Source organism: Anopheles merus, chromosome 2L (genome assembly GCF_017562075.2).
Source record: "Anopheles merus strain MAF chromosome 2L, AmerM5.1, whole genome shotgun sequence".
Lineage (NCBI taxonomy): Eukaryota > Metazoa > Arthropoda > Insecta > Diptera > Culicidae > Anopheles > Anopheles merus.
Window position 1 is genome coordinate 30,244,558 of NC_054083.1, and position 23,132 is coordinate 30,267,689.

Here is a 23,132-nt window from a genome sequence, read left to right on the forward strand (position 1 = left end):
TGCTTTTTTATTAGAATTGCTCCATTCTTTGTAAAATAATTCGACTCAATCGACTCCACTATATCACAGAATCAGACTATCCGATCACACTAACTCGCTGCTGTTTGCACAACTCCTCGGCCTCCGCAACGTTCCCCGTTCCCCTAAATGATCAATCGATGCATTCACACTTGGCCACACAGCATACGTACACGCACATACACACACCCCTGTGGTGCCAACATCGTTCTGACCCTAACCCTGTGCCCGTACAGCATGCGCGGCATGTAACGAGATGCATCGAACAAGATTTTCCACGCCCGCAGTAAGCATTTCCAATTGCTAATTTATGATTGTGTGCTTGTGTCCCCGTCCACCTTGCCCTTCTCCGAGAAGGAGGGAAGGAAAACAAGACACCGGTCGACAACAAAATCACTCTCAGAAACAAGCTCCAACAGGAGAACCCTTGGAGCGTCCTTCCCTGTCCTCACCCACTCCCGGTTTTCCGGTTGGCAGTGTTCTCGTTCCTTTGCAAAAGCTCGTTCTTTCTGCGATCCTGACGCGATTCATCGCGAACGGTCTCCACCACCCCCCAAACCACCCAATTCTACCCCCCAATACAGTACATACTTTCTCGTTCGTTCTTTCACCCGTGGCGCATAATGCGTTTGCTCGACCCGGTCGGAAGGGATGCACGATAAGGGAAAAAGCTCAAGGAAAGGAACAAAACCCGAAACCGTACGAGCGGAAGCTCTCGTGCGCCAGCACCGAAAGCAAAACCCTCCTCCTTCCTCCCTCCACCTGCAAGGGAGAGTGCAAAGAGGATGGAACGATAAGCATAAGACGACAGCAGACAGCACAAAGTGGACGAAGAGCTGGGCAACACAAGACACGAACCCGGTCGATCCCAGGCAAGCAAACAGAGAAAGAAGCAAGGTAGGGATGAAGGAAACACAAAAAAAAACACACACACAGGGAAAAGAGAAGACAGCTAACGGGTCATCGGCTGCGTGCGGGCGCCTGCCCGGGCACAATGCGTGCCCACTTTCCCTTCGCAACCGACCGGCCCGTCCTGTCGCCGCGGCCCGGCCCCCGTCCCGTCGTCGGCCAGCGTCGATCGGGCCGGGACCGAGCTGACCGTCGAGCGCCGAGCGGCTCGTATAAAACCGAGCTTCTTTCTCATTTTACATTCAGTCGGATACATTAATTGGCCCGGTGCAGATCGGCCGATCGACGTCCCCGGGTTTTCCCATTTAGTAGCAGCATCACCGCATCCGCCCACAAAATTCTTCCTTCCCAAAGGGCGACTAAAGAGACAAAAAAAAAACGTTTGTGTGACATTCGGTTGTATTGTGTGTGTAGTAGTATACCTTGAAGTGAAGTTTGTTGCGGGGTTTTTGCGGTAAACCCAACAGAGAGCATCGATCAAGCGGAAGGACAGACAATGCGACAGCTATTGCTGATCTGTGCGCTGGCCTGTGCCGTCGGCGGTGTGCTAAGTGCTTCGTTGACGCGCGTCGGCCGCGAGAATGAGCAGGCGGCCGAGCAGGTCGCAGTGGTCCCGCAGGCCGAGGACGTGAAGGTGGCCGAGCCGGCCGAGCTGAAGCGCGCGGAGATTCCGGTCGCCGTCGAGGAGGAAGCCGCCGCTCCGGTAGAGAAGACGGTCGAGCCGGTCGAGTCCGAGCGGCTGGCCGAACCGGTGGCCGACGTGGCCGAACCGGTGGCCGTTGTTGCCGATGCCGTTGCCGATGCTGCCGTCCCGGAGGCTGCGGTCGTGCAGGCCGTCGAGGAGGCCGTGGTGGCCGCCGAACAGCAGCAGGCAAAGCTCGCCGTCGAGGAGGCCGTTCCGGCGGTCGCCGAGCAGGAACCGGCGGCCGTTGAGTCGCTGCGCACCGTTGAAACCGTGCCGGAGGTGGCCGAGCCCGTCGTGGCGGTGGTGGAGAACGCTGCCGCACCGGTCGAGGAGTCGGTGCAGGTCGTCGAGCCGGTTGAGTCGCTGCGCAGTGCCGCTCCGGTGGCGGAGGTGGCCGAGCCCGTCGCGGTCGTTGTTGCTGAGGAGGAAAAGAAGCCCGAAGTGGAGGTCCCCGCTGTGCCCGCCGTCAAGACCGTTGCTGAGGTGATCCTGGACAAGGCCGAGGAGAAGGTGGTTGCTGTTGAGGAGCCAGCGGCGGCAAAGGAAACGGAAGTGGCCCCGGTTGAGTCGCTCAAGTCGGTCGAGCCGGTGGTTGAGGTGGCCGAGCCGGTCGCTGTGGTGGTCCCGATCGCTGAGGTGGCCGAGAAGGAGGTGGCCGTGGAACAGGTGGTGCCGCAGCTCAAGTCCGTCCTGCCCGTCGTTGCGGTCGAAGAGTCGGTTAAGGTCGTCCCGGAGGTCGTCGTCGCCGAGGAGAAGCCGGCAGTGGCCGCCGTTGAGCAGGAAGTGGCCCCGGTCGAGTCGCTGCGCACCGTTGCCGTTCCGGAGGTTGCCGAGGCGGTCGAGAAGGTCGTCCCCGAGGTTGTTGCTGTGGTCGAGCCGGTGGAGGAGAAGGTTGTCGCTCCGGTTGAGTCGCTCCGTTCGGTCGCTCCGGTCGTCCCGGTGGAAGAGCCCGCCGCTGTCGCCGTTGCCGCCGAGGAAAAGGTTGTGGAAGCCGTCGAGGAGAAGGTCGTCGCTCCGGTTGAGTCGCTCCGCCAGGCTGCCCCCGTTGAGACTGTAAACGAGCCGGTCGCGGTCGTGCTGGAGGAAGCCAAGAAGGAGCAGGTTGCTGCCGTCGCCGAGCCGGAAGCCGTCGTTGCGCCCGCCGTCAAGGCCGTCGTCGTACCGGAAGTGGTGGAGAACGTGGAGAAGCAGGAAGCTCCGGTTGCGGTGGAGGAGCCGGCCGGCGTCGTCAAGTCCGTCCCGATCGCTGAGGATCTCGTGCCGGTGAAGGAGGTGGAGGCGGAGCCGCACCAGGCGCTGCGCGGTAACGAGGTGCGCCAGGAGACCGGCGGCAGCTCGACCACCCGCCCCAACCTGCTGCAGCAGATCATCCAGCCGGTGCAGGGCTTCATCCAGGCGACCCCGCTCGGCCAGGTGCTGAACCGCCCGTCCAACACGCCCGCCGCTGCCCCTGCCGCCGAGAACGGTGCCGAGGTGGCCCAGGATGAGTCGGCTCCGGCCCCGACGACTGGCGCTCCCAATCTGGTCCAGCAGCTCGCCCAGAACGTGCAGAACTTCTTCAACCCGAACGCGGCCAACGCCAACGCGGAGGCGGAGTCGACCACCCGTCCCAACATCATCCAGCAGGTGCAGAATGCGGTCGGCTCGGTGTTCAACCGACCGGCGACCAACTCGGAGCAGCAGCAGCAGCAGCCGAACCCGATCCAGAACATCGTGCAGGGCGTGCAGAACTTCTTCCGGCCAAGCACGGCTGCCCCGGCCACCCAGTCCGAGGGTACGGCCAACGCTCCCGCCGATACGCCCCAGGACACGCCAGCCGCTTAAGCCACAAACACAACACAACACTCACGCACACACACACACACACAAAAGCCATATACAGACACGCAAAAAACGCTAGAGAGAGGAAGGGATGCACAGTGCACAAGTGAGCGCGGGGAAAGGCGCGTCAAGTGTTGATTCCTTTCTTTTTCTAAGGAATGTAACTACTTGCATTGCACCCCGTCCCCTGAATAAGGGTTCGTCGCTTCCCTTTTTAAGACTTTTCTTTTTTTCCATTTTAAAACGCAACAAAACAGCAGCATAAGAACGCCGTTCGAAAAGAAAACTGCAAAAAACGCCATCCGCGGCCAAACCGGCAGAGTGCGGACCGACACAGACAGCAAGGCGCGATGTAAGAGTGAAAGAGAGAGAGTGAGAGAGCGAGAAGGGGGTGAGAGACACATTTCCTAACTTATTTATTTAAACGCACACGCACCGTCGGCAGTCGGTCCACACGGCGGTCAGGGGCGGATCCCCCCGGTTGGGCGGCAGTTTTTCTTTCGGTTTTTATTTTTATTTTTCTTAATTTATTGCATTGCGATTCTGTGAGCGGTAGAAGGAAAACGGGGAGATAAGAAGCAACAGGTTAAAACAAACAAAAAATCCACACAGAAGAAACAGAACGAGCGAAAAACACGATCGTGTCGGCAGGAGCGGGCAGGCGATCATGGGCTCTGCGAAAGAGGAATGGCAAGAGAAGAAGGCGTAGAATGGCGACCGGATTGTTTCAGGGCATGCTAAGATTGCATAACACAGCAGGAGATAGCATAGAGAGCGATAGCAAGAGAGGGGTTGCCACGATGCGCGCTGCAACAATGTGCACGCGCACAGGCAGGAACACCGTCCACACAACTGTGAATGGTTGACGGCAAACAAAAAAATATGTAAGCACAAAAAAAGTAATAAAATGTATAAAAATTTGTAAAAAAAAACCTTCATCAGTATATCAGTCTTTATTTCTTAAATGTAGCATGTCGCTTTGTCTGCTTCGCGCGCAGAACACACGCGTGATGGTGGTGGTTCTTGCGTACCACGAATCTAATTTATCCAGCGCACGATCTTAGAAATTACGGCACTAAAACGGAACGGCAAATAATTGCACTCCCATTGCATTGGGGTTCGTCGGTCTTACCATGTTGCTGTGGACAAGTCACTCCACACCGCTCGGGATACAGGGGCAAATGCCCTCACGGCTCCCCACGGGGGCAGCACGACACACGGGCCAATTTTCTTCTCTGCCTGCCTGCCTGCCTGCCTGCTTTCCATCTACGGTCACACAAAACTGCCCATTAACTGGCTGGTGGCGGGCACAGGAAGACCAAGAGCGCACCAACGATCGGGCCAATAAATTGATTCTTCGCGCAGTTTCAACCCATCTTCGGTTCGGCCCCTCCAGACACACTAACAACCCGCGCCTCGCGTTGGGGAGAGATTCTTCACCACAGAAGCTACCCCGGGCTGCGCGCAGTCGCGCCAGATGTGTGGTGCGCACATCGCGATACAATTGCGCAGCGCGCAAACCGTCAAGACATGGGGAGGGCGGGATGGCCCTTTTGCTCGCGATGGGTACAACGGGATGGTTGCACAAGGTTCGTGGAGTCAAGGTCAAGTTCAAGTTCAACGAAAGTGCCCTCAAGCGTGGCTGGAGCGTTTGCCAGCGAGACATGAAGCGTAAGCGGTTTTGAGCTCACTCTTTCGATGATAACGCTGTTTGACGCAAAAGTAGAAGCAGATTCTTTAATTAAGATCGTAACAACTACTTTTTGGGACAATCTAGTCAAGGGATGATGAAAAGTTCCAACTATTGGGACCTTAACTTCAGGGGAAATTAACACTAGACTTAACGGACTAGGCATTTTGACAGATAACGCTCAAATTAAGTGAACTGTTCATCATTAGCAACTAAATATTGTTGAAGTATTTAAGAAATTGAGAGAGTATTATTATAATTAAAAAAATAGCTGACATATATAGAATAATCATCAAGATATTTGGAATTGAGTATTAAGCTCTTGAAAGCTTAGGCTATTGTAACCCTTCAATCGTAGCGCTTAGTAGTTTTAGTGTCAAGTCACTACTAACAATATTGTCACTAACGCTTAAAATGGTTGATAGTTCTATGTATATACATTTCAACACTTGCAGGGTTTTCTAAGTCAGTTTCGAATTTAAACTATTCACCGCATCCCAGATGTTTTTCAACAGCTGTCAAATGGTTTATTTGTTTCAAAATGAAATTTCAGTTTCAACACATGATTTTCAACACATCACAAAGACCTGTCAAACTATCAATCCCGCTTGAGACGTGTTGAAAATCATGCTGAAGAAATTAAAAATTATGATAATGGAAATGAAATGTCAGATCGATTTGGAATAACATTTTGCATGCGATGAATTACAACTTTTACATTCGAAAGTGACTTAAAAAACCCTGTAACGTCTGCGATCGTCCTATAAATTAGTCACATTTGCTATGGTACTATTTACAGGGGTTTCCAAGTCAGTTTCGAATGTGTACATCATTACACATTCGGCAACAGCTCGGCATTCACCGCCTACAAGATGTTTTTCAACAGCTGTCAAATGGTGTACTTGTATCATAATCAATTTTCAATTCTTACACATGATTTTCAACACATCACAAAGACAATCAATCAATCAAACTCAATCCAGCTTGAGACGTGTTGAAAATCATGCTGAAGAAATTTAAAATTATGATAATGGAAATGAAATGTTAGATCGATGTGGAATAACATTTTGCATGCGGTGAATTACAACTTTTACACTCGAAAGTGACTTAGAAAACCATGTAAGAGATTGAGAACGATTTTTTGAATTGAAAAAAATAATTAAAGTATATTAAAAAAGCTTTAATCGAGCTCATTGCAATTTTGTATTAGGCTCCTGCTAGCAATTTTGCAACACTTTAAGCGCTTCTAGTGTCAAGCAACTACTAGCAATATTGTCACAAACGCTTAAAACGCTTGACAGTCCTTTGTGTACAAATTTCAACATTGAACGTCGCCATTCGTCTTATAACATAGTTTCACATTAGTTAAAGTACGATAACCATTTCCATTTATCCATGTATGCCATTTCGTTTAATATTTTGGTTCCACCGGCGAGGTCGAGTTTCGCCACCACAAACTACCTGTAAACTGCGACTTGTGGTTAACCATTTATAACATTCTTCAATCGTTTCCCAGCGATCGTTTTCCCTAGTTTAATCTAGCACGTACATTAAAATATATATTTCAGCAAAAAAAACCTTCGCAGTAACGAATTTTTCTATCCCGTCCATCGCGCCGAACGCTGTCTCCTCCTGCTGCGAGAGCACGTCGCTCGGCCATCGCTCGACGGCTGGCATTAAAAATAATCAGCCGCACATCCTTTTTGCACGGTTTTTGCACGGCTTTCCAATCCCCGCAAATTGCTATCGTCCGTCTATCGCGCGTCCCGGACAGGTTTCGTCCCATCCTTCTATGTGTGTGTGTGTGTTTCATTTTATGCTCCTCTTCCCGAACCACATCCGTCGGTTGTAAATTATATCTTCAATATCTCCCTTGTGTTTCCCCCTGTCTCTCTTTCTTTCTCGTGCCCTTACTTCCTCCCTTTACTCCTCTATCTCCAACGCGCCCGACAATGACCCGACACGACCCGTGGTCAGGCAGGGCTCTCGCGCTCGCCAAACGGAGCAAAAGAAAACCACCAACCTCTGCTCTTCTGCTGTGGTGGCTTCGAACACGACCCGCTGTTAGCGGTAAGTGGCGAATGTGCGAAATGTGCCTTAGATGGACACCACAACCTGACCGAGCCCGTGTTTAGACATCGATCGCCAATGGGACGCTCTGGTCCGGACGATTCGCTCTTCGCGTTGATGCATCTCTTCGGCCCGCTAGAACCAGAACCGAGCAGCCGGCGGATGGCGGCCGGCTTGCTCGCGATCACATAATAATATAATTGGCTGTGAACGTGCGACTGCCCTCTCGAGGAGGGTTTTGCGAAGAGTGACCGGAAGGGCTGAAAGATGGGGAGATTTTTGCAAAGATTTATAGGAGTAAGTTAATGAACCTTTCGCGTTGGCATCGGTTCTGTATGAAAGGTTCGTTCTCTGTTCTCTGCTGCTTTTCCGCCTGGGAAAGGATCGTTAACGTCGTGTTGCGTTGTGCGGCACAGGCTAAGCGACGAACCGGGCCGGGCAGCATTTATGAGCAGCAAATGGGCGCGCACACGGAAAAAAGGGTCGGTAGAAAATACTGCCCTGTCAGTGCAAAAAAAGAAAAGAAGCAGAGCGAAAACACTCCGGAAAGTGTTCCTCCCTCTCTGCTGCCCCAACGACACGTGTCATATGCCTCCGCAACCCGCCTGTGGAAAACGCGATTTATGCGAGTGGTTTGGCGCACGGATTGGGGTTTGTGAGGGTGAGAGCAAACGCATCATTTGCCTTAGGTGAACTCCCCATGGGGAGCAATCAGGCCGCGAGCCAGATTCTAAAGCGATTTGTGGCAGAGCTAAACGACCAGTTTTATTAAGCCTTGTCAATCAACCTTTTAGTCGCGTTTGCAGCACGCCAGGGACTTTACTCTCTCTTTCTCGCTGTCTTTCGTTCTCTCTTCTGGTCCGCAACGAGGAATGGCAACGACGAGTGGCGAAAACAAGGGATGCAATTAATTTAAAGCACACGCATACATTGTGGAAGCGGTCCGCGTACATTGACCGAAGGATGCACCTAACGCGCGCTCGCTGCAATCCCAGTTTTCACAATCACGAAAACGGGGCTCGATTCGCAGGAGCTCCAATGAAGGTTAATGCACTTTACCCTTTTCCTTATTTTCGTGCGAAACTTTCAATCTTTTCACCCCTTTTTGTGTGTGTGTGGAGCGGTTGTCGCACGGGTTCCGGAAACACACAAACCACAAATTGATCGCTGATTCGAATTTCGAGCAACCAGATCGGGCACGGCGCGCGTTCACTATCAAACCACACTTGCGGCCAGGGTTCTTCGGCTGTTTTTTTTTGTTTATTTTGTTTTGAATTAAACATTTGGTGGATTCGCGCATCCACCCAGGTACGGGTACACGCCGGGCGCTTGGGCTGCTTTCGTTTTCATTCGACTACTTTCTTTCACGGCACGGGCACAGGATCGATACCGGTTTCATGCTATTTTTGGCCTTTTTTTGGGAGGGAGAGCGGTACTTCGAAAACGGAGCAGGAGGGGAGGATGCGTGAAAAGGAGATCCCTTGGGGGAGGGGTTCAAAAATAGCATTAAACGGCGAGGCAGCAGAACGTGTCTTTCCCAAAAACAAGCAATTAAACCACAACCGTTTGCGATCGCTTAAAATATTCTACAGTTACGCATCGTTCCCTCGCCAATGCGTGGCGTGCTGCACGCTTCGGGATTATGGCGAGCCAGACACCCGGCAGTACTGAGCCTCTCCCCCCGAAAAAAAACCGGTTCTATAAACCCCCCAAAACGGATCATCTCAGCAGAGACCGGATGCCGGCATGAAAAAAAGCAAACACACGGATCGGTGAAAACGATTGGAGTGAACGTAGAAAAAAAAAAATCCCGCACTCACCAAACAAAAAATACGCGAGAAGCCCAAATCATACAAATCAACAACAACCGAGGGCGAAAATGAAACTTGGCCCCCTCTCGGTGTTGCCGGCGCCAAACGGGGTTTTTTTGGGGGGCTGGATGTTTCCCTACTGTAAATGAGAAAGAAAGTTATTTGCATATCGTATTCGCAACGCTGGTTCACCTTTGTTCCCTGTGTGTCGATAAGTGAGATCCCATGGGGGCGGGGATGGGCGTGCGAAATGATTCAGATGTGTCGTGAAAGGCGTTACGTGTGACATGTACAAAAAAAAAAAACAAACGAAAGTGTGTTGTTACACTGTACCGCGGTGTCGTGCTTCGTGGACACGGCTTAAACGCGTATGTCCATACGAGCCCCTTCTTGCTCTCTTGGTATATATATTTCTATAGCTTACATCCTAGTCGCTGCCTACAGGGGTTAAGGAACTCTTGAAACCCGTCTCTGGAATTGTTCGACAACTATTCTACCTGCTGCTGCTGGTTATGAGCAACCAACTTATACTCTCCACCCACAGCTACTACAGTAAGTCTTTGATGCTATTTAACACATAGTTGAAAATGCTGTCCGGCGCTATCTCCCCATTCAGCACGTAGATGTCCTTCCGGCCCTTAAACTCCCGATAGTGCTTCTCGTACAGTGGCCACACGCACATCTCGAAGTAGCCGACCACGTCCGGCGGATCGTACACGCGCTGCATCCGCCGGGCGTAGCACCGCTCGTACGGCAGATGGATGTGAAACTTGATGCTGCACAGATCGCGCGTAAACGAGTGATTGAACAGCAGAAAGCCCTCCAGCAGCAGCACGTTGATCTTAATGTTCATGCTTTGGTACGATTCGTTTTTGGACTTTTTGATCAAATTCGTCGTCCTGCTGCCGGTCCCGTTTTCATCGTACTTTGCCAGAAAGTTGCTCAGGAAGTGGTCGGCAAACAGATTGAACTCGTCCATCGATTCGACCCGCTCGCCCATCTCGCTGTCCTCGTCGCTCCGAGCGCGCCGCAGCTGGTGGCAGTTGTACAGGATGAACTTTTGCCCCAGCACCTGCATAATGTCCTGGCACATGCGGTCCATATCGAGCGAGCCGAGAATCTCCCAGTTGATGTGATTGAGCTTCTTCACCATCTCGTGCCGGGGGCTGTCCACCGGCAGGAAGTAATCGTCCTGGCACAGCGCAACCACCTTGTTGAGGATGAGATTTTCCTTGAAGAAGGTTTTGTGCAGGTGGGCGGTAAAGTATGCTTCGAGCGATTTGGCCAGCGTCGTCTTGCCGCCGTTCGTCACCCCGGATATGCCGATGACGAGCCACGTCTCCATGGTGTGGCGCTGTCGCTACAGGCGGGGTAACAAGGGAAATGGTTTTACAACACTCTTCACTGTGTAGACGCGAACGAACTGCACACGATCGACCTAGTACTAGGGTAGTGGAAACACTGAGCAACCGTACCGCAGCGTACCTTTGCCGGGGGTAAATCATTCAAAACAGGGCGATAAGAACGGCGGGCCGTCGTCCGCGGTTTGGGTTGGTAACGCGTGATCAACACGAACCGCTGCACGAGAATATGATTATGGTTTATAATCATTTTCTCGTGTGCTGCACGGCGAGCGTGAGGGGGACTCTAACGTAAACCTTTAAAGTGAATTTCTTATCTTGTCTAGTGCCTGCTCTAAACCGCTCATTGCTGGTTGTTATGACATCTTTGTGCAAAGCGTTTGTCGTGTTTGGTTTGAAGATTGGAGCAACAGATTAACGAAAAACGTTCGCTTTCACACACACCCGCACGCTTACCTGTGCGTTACTGTGGTCGGATAAACCGCGCTCCGAGATGGTCCCGCAAATGGTACACCGAAAAGGCCGACAGTCCGCCGAGCAGCACCACACCGAACAGTGCCGGCACGAGGAATGCAAACTTCATCGGTGGAAACAGCGCATAGATCCAACTTTCTGCAAATGAAGATCAATTGAATCAAGATCATGCGCTCGTGCACGACACAATTTAAGACCACGGGCGCTACGAAACGAAACCGCAATGCAATAGAACCAATTAGAACCGTGTGCTAGCGAACCGTCGCCTCGTACGGAACGCGTAATGCTTGAGAGAGCTCGCGCGCGTCATGAGGGTCAACATGTAAAGCGCGACCGAACCGACCCGGCTCAAGGTTATTGGTGAGCAATGTTTTTTGCTTCCGTTGCTCGCGCAATCCATTAGATTGATGTTTGTGCCATCACACACGGGCCGGCGAGAGGGGGGAGCTGGAGACTCCTCTATTGTCCATCAATTGCGTGAAGCTGTTTTGTGACTCGCACACACAAGCACATGCTCAACACACGCCTGTGGTGGTTCTTTTTTCCGTTCCCTGCGATCGATTATGTGCTGTAAACAGAACAGAAGCCCCCGCTTACCATCCCTGGCGTCGATTACGATGAACGGCAGTACCGCAACCCACAGCACGTAGTAGAGAAACGCGCTAAATGTAGCGGCCAGAATCAGCTTCCCCAGTGCCGCATTCGATGCCATTCACTGCAAGGGTACGAAAATAAGTGCATTAGTACGGGTGCGAATGGCGGTGCTATTTCGGAATGACGCGAGCGGATGATAGACCTCCTGATGCGATTGGTGCTGCTGCTGTTGCCGGAGCTGCTGCCACGAAACACGTACTTGATCTTATCTAATGCTTTCAAATGGATGAAGCGCACTTGTAATTGTCTCCTCGTCAGAATTGGCCTTCGTGCTTGGAGAAGAAGATGAAAGAACGAAAAAATAAACACTCACACAGTCACACACGAAACGCACCGATTCGCGATTGCCGCCAAATGACGTCTTGTTTGTTTGTTTACATCCCACAGTGATGTAAACAAGTGGCGATTTGGGGATTAAGTTTTATTTTTTTAAATGAAAACTTGTTAAAATGGAGTGGAAAAGTTCAAATTGCCTGGTTGCGATTGATTATTAGCATAATTTTATTAAAGTGTTTGAATTTTCATTGCTAAAATTGCTATTATGGCGTTTTATAGCAGCGGCCGATGACAGATCGTTCACGGTGGGAGTATCAGTTAGTACAAGATGGTCAAAATTGTACGATGAGTGCTAAAACGTTTAAAGTTTAGTACATTTTGTCTGTTGGAATTTTAAACAATGTTCGTTGGAAAAAAGACGTTAAGATGTCGATAGCTGAAATGAATTGTATTTTGAAGTATTTTTCGTTCTAATGATAAATAATGATGGTGATTGGAAGAAAGAAACGTATGATGAAAAGCATGTGGCTGAACTGTTGCAGCATAGTTTTGACAGATGGTTTGATTACAAAATGGTCCGTGAGATAATTAGTTTTTTTTTAAATATTTTACTGCTTTTCGAATGTTTTTGGATCTGTCCTCCAAAATACCAGCTGTTTCCAAATTGTTCGGCAAAATCCCGAAGATAAAAAAATATATACAGAGCAGCTGTAATAGTTTTCCGCAGAATACCTCTTTGCGGTAGGATAACTAAACACTTGAAAATACGAAAAAAATGCGTCTCAAAACACAATTTTGAAATATAATTATGCTCATTTGTATTTCATAAACGAATGTTTTGTATAATTTCCTTTTGTATTTTTTCAAAATATAAAATAAAATGTGTAGAATTCAACATTCATTGGCAGATTTGCTTCGTTTAGTAAATAGTTCGCCAGGCTTCGTTTTTACCAGAACAGTAAACAAGTTTGGAACGGTCTCGTGGTACATTCGTCAACTAGTCGTACCAGCAAGCCCGTCATGGGTTCAATCCCCAACTGGAGCGTGCCCCCATACATAGGATTGACTATCCGGCTATGTGTAATCAGTAAGTCGCTGAAAGCCAAGCCCACTAATGGTAGAGGCAGCCCTTAACCGACAACGGTTGTTGTGTCAAAGAAGAAGAAGTTGAAGAAGAAGAAGACGAAGACGAAGAATAAGAAGAAGAAGAAGAAGAAGAAGAAGAAGAAGAAGAAGAAGAAGAAGAGAAAACCAATGAGTTTTTTTTTAAATAAAAGATTTTATGGTTGCGAATATATGTATTCTACCCTGTTTAGAATTTTAAAATCACGATAAACACGCAAATTTACACTTTAAATGCGCCCAAATGAGGTAAACGGTAAATGTTGATTTTCCATTTGGATCGTTCCCCATTATGCATCCGGATTTAATCAAGTATGTTGTTTAGATAAGTTGTTTAGATTTTATAAATTTCCTTACGATATTGGTTCTAATAGACATTCTGGTAGTAAATAGCTAACTCGTTAGATCTAACCCAGGATTCCACCAAATAAGGACCCTGATGTGGTCCAATACCAGTATTTTCGGATGCGAGAAGAGCACATGTTGACTAGTAATATTAAAAAAATTTATACAATACATCTCCATTAAAAACTAGTGATCCTGCTAATTTAAATCAAATTATATTCGAATGTTGAAAATACAGTCAAATAAGAGAGAGATATTTAATAGGCGATGGAACTGTCGAATTTCGAAATTTCAAAGGTTTTTGAAATTGGAAGGACAAAAATGTACTGGAAATCAAGGAACTGTGAAAAATGTTCAAATAACAGAGGTTTTTAAAATTGGAGAGGTGTCAAATAAGAGAGTTCACTGTATATCGGCTGAGATATCGTTTAATTTTAGTTTAGTTTAGTTTAGTGTTAATTAACCGATGGACTGTAAATCCCTTTCGAGCCAAGTTTTGTTTACAATATACATAAGATAACGAACAGAACATTTATATATTGTTATTGTTGGACGCATTTCGAACACTTAAACCTGAAGTCAGTTCTGCTATCGTCATTCCAGGCTTATAGAGATCGTCAGCTGAATTTAGTAGACGGCAGAAGGGGGTTGTTCGGGACAGGCGATGGTTCTGTTTAAGATTCTTGTGATAAATGCCAGCCTGGCGTGTGCTCAACACGTTCGGCGAGGGGCGGATTCCTAAGCAGCAAACACCTAGTCCTAGTCCTTTTGCTAATGAATGTGTTACAACGGCATAATTTGATTTATTTTTTGAATATCTGGGATCTTCCTGGCCATGGTTAAGGTCATCCCGTAAGTTTGATATGATAATGTATGCTTAATTACGTTATCAGAATCCTTTGGCAGCCTCTCGAATATCTTCCAATATCCCTCGCATTCCACGTACATTCACAAAATAATCAGTATCACCACACCAGACATTTCTCACCTTTTTATCACGTCATAAAAGTATCCCGTTCTTTCACCAGTTCTCTTTGATAAGCAAAGCATTCTTGCTGTGTTTTATTATTAATCATCATCACCATTTTATTCATCCGCACGTCAACTCCACTGCCTCCTGCCAACCACAAGAAAGAGATTGCGCAAGGAAATTAAAATAATCTTACATATCTAAGCGTGTCTGTCTGTAGATGTGTGTATGTGTCTATGGATGTGTAGGTGTGTTCGAGTCGATTCGACTGCAAATGAATTGATTGTAAAAAAAAACCAAAAGAAGAGAAAACCCGGTAACAAAACAACGGTTCCCGAGGTGAGGAATCCAATAATAAATAAATAAATCACTAATTACGTTTTCTTCTTCCCCTGATCACCAATTCGATCAAAACAGGTAACTCTCTCTCTCTCTCTCTCTCTCTCTCTCTCTCTCTCTCTCTCTCTCTCTCTCTCTCTCTCTCTCTCTCTCTCTCTCTCACTCTCCACCCAATCACTCCGCTCTCAGATTGCCCGCGCTCGAAGCGATCGAATTTTCCCGATCGATATTTAAACAGTTTACGGCGGGAGGAGGAATAAACCCCCAGGAAAGATGAACACGGCAATGGATCAGGCGGCAATCGATATTGTTTCACCGTTTAAGAGTTTACCATGCCCCGCCGCAGGTGTGTGTTGTTGGCAGCATCATTTCCGTTCCACACGGGCTCCATAATCGAGGGTAACCACTACTTCTGCCGGCAGCCTGAGTGAATGAGTGAAAGCGGAAATGAAACTATCTGCTGTGGGCCCGTTTGTGCCGACACAGGTCAATTATGCGTTCCGCGAGGTCGTGGAACATTCGCCGTACGATCGTATCTCGAGATCTGGAGAAAGAAAGAGATCGCCGAAAATGTGGCATGAACACAAGGTATTTAGTTCCAATTTGGAGTTGGAGAGATGAGCTCCGGCTGCTTACCGTCATTACCGCACGTTCGGGCACAGCGCAGCTTGCCCCGGTTCGAGTAGGTCACACCGTCCGTGCCGCACACGGGCTCGTACGCCTGGGCGACCGTGTTGCGAATGCAGCGCCGTTCGCAGCCGTGCTGGATCTGCTTGGGCGTTCGGGTCGGTGCACTGGTGGACGCACTGGCAGTCCCATTGGTCGACGGCGCACCCTGATCGATACGATCCTGAGCCTGGGGCTGTCCGTCCTTGGTGTCCTTGCCGGTGGATGGGGCCGACTCTGTGCTTGTTCCGATGGTCACTGTCGTGTGCTTGACCGGGCGCAGAACCGAACCGGCATGCTGGCTATCGTGATGGTCCGGCTCGTTCGTGTGCTCTACCACTGGTTTGACTGCCTGGGTCGTGTCCTGGTTGCGACGCCCAAACTTCCAGTAGCTTTGAGCAGGTCCACCGTGATGCATCGGATGGTGCACCGGATGATGTACAGGGTGGTGCAGCTGCAGGTGAAGCGTTTGGGCCCCCGGACCACCATTGACCGTGTGCTGTGGCTGATGAAGGGCCTGCGGCTGGGGCAGTGGCAGATACTGGGGCGCGGCGTAGGCCTGCGGCTCGGGCAGATGCTGATGGTCGGACGTCTCGTTACCGTGCGAACCGTGGAACTCGCTCACGACGTTCTTCTGGTGCGTACCGGGCTTGGACGGGAACTCGAAGTACTTCTGGATGAAGACGTGCGGCTGCTGATGGTGCTGCTTCTGGTACTTCTGCTTAATGTGCGAGCTGTACGTCTTGTGGATTGGCTTTTCGGCGGGCGTGTCGGCAAGATGGTCGCCGGGCGGTGCACTACCGCTCGCCTGCACATTGCTGTACGACGTCGCCGACTGCTGGCCGTGCTGGTGGTGGGCGACCGGGGCCGACTGCGGTGCCGACTCTTCCTTCGGGAAGTAGTAGCTCAGATGCGTCTGCACGGTTGGCTGTTGTTGGGACGGCGGGGCTGCAACCGCTTGCTGGGCCTGCGCGTACGCCTTCGTGTGCTGCGACTGCTCCTGCTCGGTGACGATCGTTTTCGGATGGTAAAAGTTGGTGGACACGGACACCTGCGGGGACTTCTTCGGGACGACCTCCTGCCACTTGCTGCCACTGGACGCGTGGTGGTCGGTGGCCGGTGGCGCTGCATGGATGTAGAGCGGTTGCGATTGGGGCGGCTGGGGCGACTTACCCTGCTGGCTGCCGACGTAGCTGGTGGCGCCCCCGGCGGTCGGCTGCCCGAAGTGATGGTGCTGCTGATGGGCCGGATGGTGGTGCTGATGGTGGTGCGGCTCGGACGCCGCCGGCGGCTTCGACAGCGGGATCGCGTTCACCTTGTAGTGGCCGACCTCCTCCTGCACCTTGAAGTTGAAGCTGGCGGGCAGCTGCTCGGGCTTGACGAACGCCGGCTTGTCCTGTACCAGGGGCGAAAAGGAAGGCTGTGGTTGACCAAGTTTCAGTAGCTGATCTTCAGAATTTACGGCCGGTACGTAGTTCGGGGGCGGCGGCGATGGTAGCGTCTGGGCCGGCACGGCCTCAGCCGGTTTGTGCGAGATGGACAGCAGCTGGCTTGGTTTTAGCGGCGCGAGCTGATGGTGATACTCTTCCTTCGTCTTCTGGGGCGCCACCAGGTGATGGATGTCGGACGGTTTGAACTGTGGCGAGGGTACGAAGTGGTTCGGACCGTGCTTGGAGAACCCTTTCAGCATGCCCTCCAGGCTGAGGATCGGCAGCATGTGCTCGAGCGTAAACATCTCACCGTCGTTCGTATGAAGCTCTGAAAGGGCAGGCCCATTGTCGATTAGTCTAAAGCGGCATCAATCAAGCGATCGAATTGCTTACCAGGATAGGTGCCATACGTGGCCACACCGCCGGAAGCGATCTTCACCGTCGGCTCCTTGAAGTAGATCTTGCGCCGTTTGTCCACCGGACGGATGATCAGCAGCGGAATCTCACCGTTCGAACGCTTCGGCTTGCGGATGAGCGTCTTTTTGTACTCGGTCACGCTGGGGCTGGCAACGCTGTCGGCGATCTTGGACGTGGAGGCCACCGCTGGCGCAACGGCGGGGTTGGGCTTTTTAAGCTTATCCTCGGCCAGTACCAGTGGCGCTAGGAAGAAGAAAGATTATTGATTAAGAATATGGCTTTTCTGAATTTGGGCACATACTGGAGTTCGCAGGAGTTTTGATAATTTCAGAACACTTTCTTACGGAAAGTCAACATAATGTGCAGTGGGCTCTAAAACACTCGTTTTGCACAGACTCAATTGGAATCCAATTCAGGAATTTTCAACGTGCCTGTCCAAAAATGTTGGTGAAATGGTCCAATTTCCAACAGGAAAAGATCACTAACCGTAAGAAAGACTAAAGAAAATTTCCCAAAATCAAGACAACCCCAGAAAATCCCTTCTTCTTTCTAATCTAAACCCATGAACAAATCTTGTTACTAATATGGTTGTCCTCTCATGTGTGGAGTCAGAGCTTCAATAGATCCCTCAACAGAACTGAATCTATTGTACCAAAGGTATCGTTCTTAAAGTCTCAAAATGAGCTAAATTCAGAGCTTTTCTTGAATTGTGACCATTTTGCAGTTATATTAGACGCTTGAATAGATTCAAAGCTAACTTTTTGATATCGGAATCAGTTAGAAATTTGAGTGATGAAACAATCAATTTGAATAACAATTTACAACGTCATTTGTGATAAATCAAACTGCTAATAAATTGTAATCTGCTGTTTCGCATTTTTTTTAGAAATTAAAAAAAGCCTGTAACTACTACCGGTTGCACTATCCTGACTTCCAATCCTTGGTATTCCAAAAAAAAACAGAGCAGACATAAATCCCGATGGATAAAACACTCTTTCTCTAATTTTGTTTTTCCTCTACTACGTTTGATTCTGCAATCTCAAAGAACATGATTGCAATAAGAGAAGAAAAAAAACTGGTGGAATTAATTTTTTTCAAAAAATCAAACCCCCATTCTCGCCACAAAACCAAATTCCACTGCTGCCGAGAATTAATTGCAAATGCCATCTCAAACAGCAGCCAACACATGAGATGAAAATCGAAAGAAGGAAACCCCCATAAACGGAACCGAAACGCTAAGCGAAGTAATTTGGTATAATGAGTTGGCCACCAAACGGCTCCGCCCGCGAAGTTCCCCGCGGTATGCAAAAAACCCGCGAACGAACCGGAGCGTTTGGGACACATTTTAAATTACAAACGGCAAGGGCTGTCTGTCCGACCGTCTCCGACCGTCTGCGCTTACCTGCCACCAGTAGAAACAACCACAAGGATCGCATCGTGCTTTTTTTGTTCTTCGTCACTCGCAACGCACGTTCGTCTTGCCTGTGGATGTCAAGGAACCCGGGAGTCGGTTTTTCCGGCAGCGCGCACAGAATTCCGCTTCCACAATGCTACACACGTACAGCACACGTTCACACGTGAAAATTAATTTCCACCTTTTCAATCTTTGTAGGGAAGGTTTGTCGCTGTGTCTAGCACGTTCCGACCCGGTGCCTTTTTGCTCTCTGCGTGGATCTCAAACGTGTTTTCCCAGCAGCGTTTTCACCAGAACACTCACGCACACCCGCAAACACACACTCAATCACTCGCTAATAGTTTTATAATTTGTTCGGGTAGTTTTCCAGAACAAGGATTTTCACTTTGATTAGATTTGTTGTGCTTTGTTCGCGTCTTGGGATCCCGTTTTTCTTTGGCACCCAGCACATGCACGTTTTACACACTGCTTGCCGCGTTCACCGTACACGCGTGAAAGGTGGCAAACCCCTTTTTTCTAAGTCACTGTGACGCGACGAACACGCTTCGTCGTCGTGCGTTGTCTAAAACCTTTTTTCCGCTGTTTCGTTACCCACAGCACAACACGGCTTCCGTCCCGGGCAAGCGCTGGCCAATGAATAAACCTTCCCCGGGAGGGTGTACAAAATTTTGAAACATTTTCGCGCCGATCTCCAGCCCCTTCCATGCGGGGAGAGGAGTTTTCCCATCCCCTTTGGACCCATCCACCCAGTGTTCGAGTGTGTAGTAGCGTACGGTTTACGACCTCTCCGAGCCACCGATTCCTTTTCCGCGTGCGATCGTTTTGCTGTGTTTCGATCTTCGCTTTGATCTCCACTTTCTTGACACCGTTCGGCAGTTCAGGCCCGGCCTCAGGGTGAGCTTTCGCGCTGTACGTTTGGGCTTTTCTTTCTCCTCACTCTTTCCCTTGGGGGGGGGTTTGTTTTTTTCTTCGTTGTTTTGCGGTGGCCGATGGATGGAGCCGAATAATTTGGTACGCACACGATAGAAAAGCGGGGAAATTCTTCGACCGGGCTCCGGGAGTGTGCATGTGTACTGAACTTACAGTCGAACCGTTCGAAGGTAATACGGAAGCATTAAAGTAACACAATATTTCTCACCGACATACAACAAGCGTCTCGTTTTGTGTTCATTTGTTAAAGAGGACCTAGATAAGGTTTTGATTTATTGCATTGGTTTGGCGAGGTGAAGAGCAAAACTGATTTTCAATTCCAGCTCAGACCTGAGACAAGCATCGCACCTGTTTTTGATACCGGCTGCTCATAAAACGTGAAACGAAAGTAAAATGGACCATTGTGAGAGCTGTTAGGGTAGAAAAATGACATGTTTTGATGATAGAAAGCAATTGTCACCTGTCCCTTTGTTTTTCTGCTGATATTTATTGGTAATTGGTTGGGGAATGATATTTCAATAGCGACTTTTATTTGTGTCTTTTTAAGGGTTTTGTTTGTGTATGTTATCGTTGTTCGTGTGTTATCCCCATTGAATGTAAATTTTATAAGTTCGTTTTTTGTTTTTAAAATTCATCCTAGCGACTTTTTATTTCTTGTCACTTGTGCTGGTTAATGTTAGCATTCAGTTTAAATATTTTTAATTTAAGGCGTGTTTTATATTATTTCTCAATTTGGGTTCTTTAATTTCTTTTACAACGCTTGAATAATTTATAGCTTTTTTATTATGTTAGTTTATTGTTACTTTAATTCATTGCCTTCTTTTTATAATTCAATTGTGTGCTATTGAACATTAATTTGCACATCCATTTTGTTCGATGTTTGGCTTATTTTCTCTTGAACTACATGTTTAGTAAATTACCGTAAATATCATAGTTTTGAATCATTTGAATTTCTCATTATTACTTCATTTATTTGTCAAAGGAAAAGAGAGTTAGGCTGTATAATTTAAGATAATAAGCCTAAGATAGATAAGCTATAGAAAATTATACAACGACCGCAAAACTTGTACTAATCAAAATAAATCCAAACTAATAGATGCATCGTATGGGACGCTTGACCCCAAAACGACACAGCCGTCACGATGCTGAACCGATTACAAATAGAAAGAAAGTAAAACAGTAAGCAATGCCGACTGATACAAGCCGGAAAAGGTTTTATTTTTTCTGTACAGAGTACTATACAAGGCAAACTTCGTACCGGCCGCGTGCTTCGGAGGTTTAAATGCAGAAAATCTCCCCCCGGCCGGGTCGGTTTAATTGAAACAGTCCCGTCAAATTTACCGCCGCCGGTGACACGCTTTGCAGGTTGCATTTCGTTATGAAACGACACCGAACCAACTGTTCACGCACTCTGGCACGTCTATCATAGGCGCCACGAGGGGTTCATTTTCGAATGTTTTCATCTGCTACTAATGCCAACCGTTTTTTTTTTGGTCTTTCTCGGGTTCGATTTCGGAAAATGCAACTTCACCGCCCAACTACCTGTCTGATACGAGCAGTTTCTTCAACCCGTCTCCAACACTGCCGCTTGTTTTCATTTCACTGATTTTCCTCTTCTTTTCAGCCTGGTGTCTGGCGGTCGATGCTTTTTAAACGCGCATTAATTGTTTTGATTTTCCTGCCATCTGGGTGGCTCAAAGCACGAAAAAGGAGAGCGCGGCACAGGACAGACGGAACGGGTTTTAATGGGTTCCGGGGAGTCATGTGCTGAAAATTAATTGAAAACGGCAGAGAGACAGCAAAATTAAAAAAAAAAAAGGAAACCAAGGCCCAAACGGTAACAATACACTCTTTGGTTAGCATCTTTGGAATTGTTGGCGAAAAAAAAATGAATAGAAGGAAGATCGTGCAGGTGCATTATCGAAATTAAATTTGAGGTCAGAGACGCGATCACTTTCTCCGTTCCTACACGCGCATACACATCCGATTGGTGCCGTTATGGGTTTCTCTAGCCCCAAAAGCATCGGGCCAGCCGCACATGCTAGGCTCCAGATACAGAGGCTGGAGGAAGCTGCACATACGGTTGTGGGGTAGATTTTTATTTTATTTTCGCGGACCGGTGAGTGCGCGTACCTGCCAGCATGGGGAGTTAATTATTAGGGAGAGCAAAAGACAGACACAGTGAGAGAGAGAGACAGAGTGTAATGAAAAATCTCGCTAATGGTAAAACTCTTCCCAAAAATGCCAAAGAAATCAATAAAGTACGGAACGGATGGGTAAGCGTACCGCAAACGGCCCGTGATGGGGTAGGGAAAAATTATATCGAAAGGTAAAAGGGATTTTTGAGAGCTGTGTCTTTTGAGAGGGAGGGTGAGATGTGCTATTGTTAGGCAAGTTGCACCACTTTTAATGAAGCTTTAATTAAAATGTTTTGCAGTTGATTGTTTCCTCTGGTGGCTTGAAGCATAAAATGAAAGGTTATAAAAAAGGCACAACAGGTTCAAGTACGTTGCCAAACATAAGACAATCGGAAAATAACATTCGTTAAGTATTATTTAATATTGTACATTTATTTGTTGAACCATTTCCTAAATATTTGTCTCGCCATTCCGATTCAAATGTGCGAAAAAAAGGGAAAATGCTCTCAGCTTTCACCGGGGTAAATTAATGTCCTGGCAGACTCCACCAATCAATTGCCGCAAATCATAGTAATTTTGCATCGAGCGCATCGAAAAGCCACGATCGGTCACATCATCTTTTCAACGCTCGCAGGGCGGCAATCTTCACACGCCTTTGACCGTGACCAGCGAATCAATAATTTGGAGCAGAAGGAAATAATTTCTGCCAAGGCTCAGGCTAATGATGCATGAGCATGTGTGTGAGTGTGCGTGTTTGTGTGAACGAGTTCGTGAGCTTTCATTTTCACCAGTAATGCACGGAAGACGCTTCGCCAGGTCCGCTGGGCTCGATCGAGGCAAAAGCAGTTGAATGATGTAGAAATCTGCCATCACTTTCTACTGGGCCTGGCGGAGAGGGGGGGGGGGGGGGGGTGTTTGTTTGTCTAAAGGAGAGTATGGTTTGATTGTTGCATCTTGTTATTAGTTTGCTGTTTGTGGTTGAAGCAAAAGTGAACAATCAAAAGCAGGAAATTCCCAATCATTAGATCCAAACAGAAAAACACTTGACTCGGAGTCAAAACAGCTTGCCCCAAAGGGAAGCGACGGATGAAGAACCATTGGGAACAGGGGGACTTAAGCATCTTCACGCACTGAAGATTGCACACCGTTCTTGGAGTGACTGGTGCATGACGAGATGCGTTCGATCAGATGGCCGGATAAACGTCTCCGCACCGGGAGATTTATCGGGCAGTTTATGTTTACTTTAGCAGCTTGAAAAGAGACGGGAGTTCCCCCTTGGTACACATACAACTAGCAATTGCCCTGTGTGGAGTGATTCCGGTCGCGAGAGTTCTTGATGAATGAGGTTAGGGCATGCCGGAGGCTATGCGCCACGTCTCATTAGGTGAGGACTCTGATCGATGCCAATCAAAACAGCAGCTGCTCGGTTTAGGGGTGCAAAGACAGGGGTGAGCAAGTGTGTGAGAAATCACCCATTAGTGCTAACCATTGTGAACGAAAGTAAGTGTTGCGTTTTGGGACATTTGCTGTGTTGCTGTTCGATTTGTTTCTTTAGTATTTGGTGGGAATCATACAGAGGCACACTGTAGTTT

The 23,132-nt window shown here is 48.5% G+C and overlaps 3 protein-coding genes across 5 annotated transcripts; 1 reads left to right on the forward strand and 2 right to left on the reverse strand.

Moving 5' to 3' along the window:
• Positions 1-1,157: 1,157 nt before the first annotated feature.
• Positions 1,158-4,205, forward strand: LOC121592525 (probable serine/threonine-protein kinase kinX). The gene has a single exon (XM_041914030.1). The coding sequence runs from the start codon at positions 1,424-1,426 to the stop codon at positions 3,434-3,436; it is 2,013 nt and encodes a 670-aa protein (XP_041769964.1). The 5' UTR covers positions 1,158-1,423; the 3' UTR covers positions 3,437-4,205.
• Positions 4,206-6,171: 1,966 nt separating this feature from the next.
• On the reverse strand, positions 6,172-12,015 carry LOC121592526. The gene is made up of 4 exons (XM_041914031.1): positions 11,636-12,015; positions 11,437-11,554; positions 10,822-10,977; positions 6,172-10,364 (listed from the first exon to the last, which is right to left on the reverse strand). Exon 4 carries the CDS (start codon positions 10,347-10,349, stop codon positions 9,552-9,554), a length of 798 nt encoding a protein of 265 aa, XP_041769965.1. The 5' UTR covers positions 10,350-10,364; positions 10,822-10,977; positions 11,437-11,554; positions 11,636-12,015; the 3' UTR covers positions 6,172-9,551.
• Positions 12,016-14,650: 2,635 nt separating this feature from the next.
• LOC121593939 (atrophin-1-like) lies at positions 14,651-20,069 on the reverse strand. 3 transcript variants are annotated; one of them, XM_041916738.1, is made up of 5 exons: positions 18,461-20,069; positions 17,035-17,301; positions 16,683-16,969; positions 15,182-16,607; positions 14,651-15,089 (listed from the first exon to the last, which is right to left on the reverse strand). In XM_041916738.1, the coding sequence occupies exons 1-5, from the start codon at positions 18,492-18,494 to the stop codon at positions 15,037-15,039; spliced, it is 2,067 nt and encodes a 688-aa protein (XP_041772672.1). In that variant the 5' UTR covers positions 18,495-20,069; the 3' UTR covers positions 14,651-15,036. The 3 variants fall into 3 exon arrangements, with proteins under 3 accessions (XP_041772672.1, XP_041772671.1, XP_041772670.1); XM_041916737.1 differs by having other exon boundaries at positions 16,674-16,969; XM_041916736.1 differs by having other exon boundaries at positions 15,182-16,969.
• Positions 20,070-23,132: the final 3,063 nt, after the last annotated feature.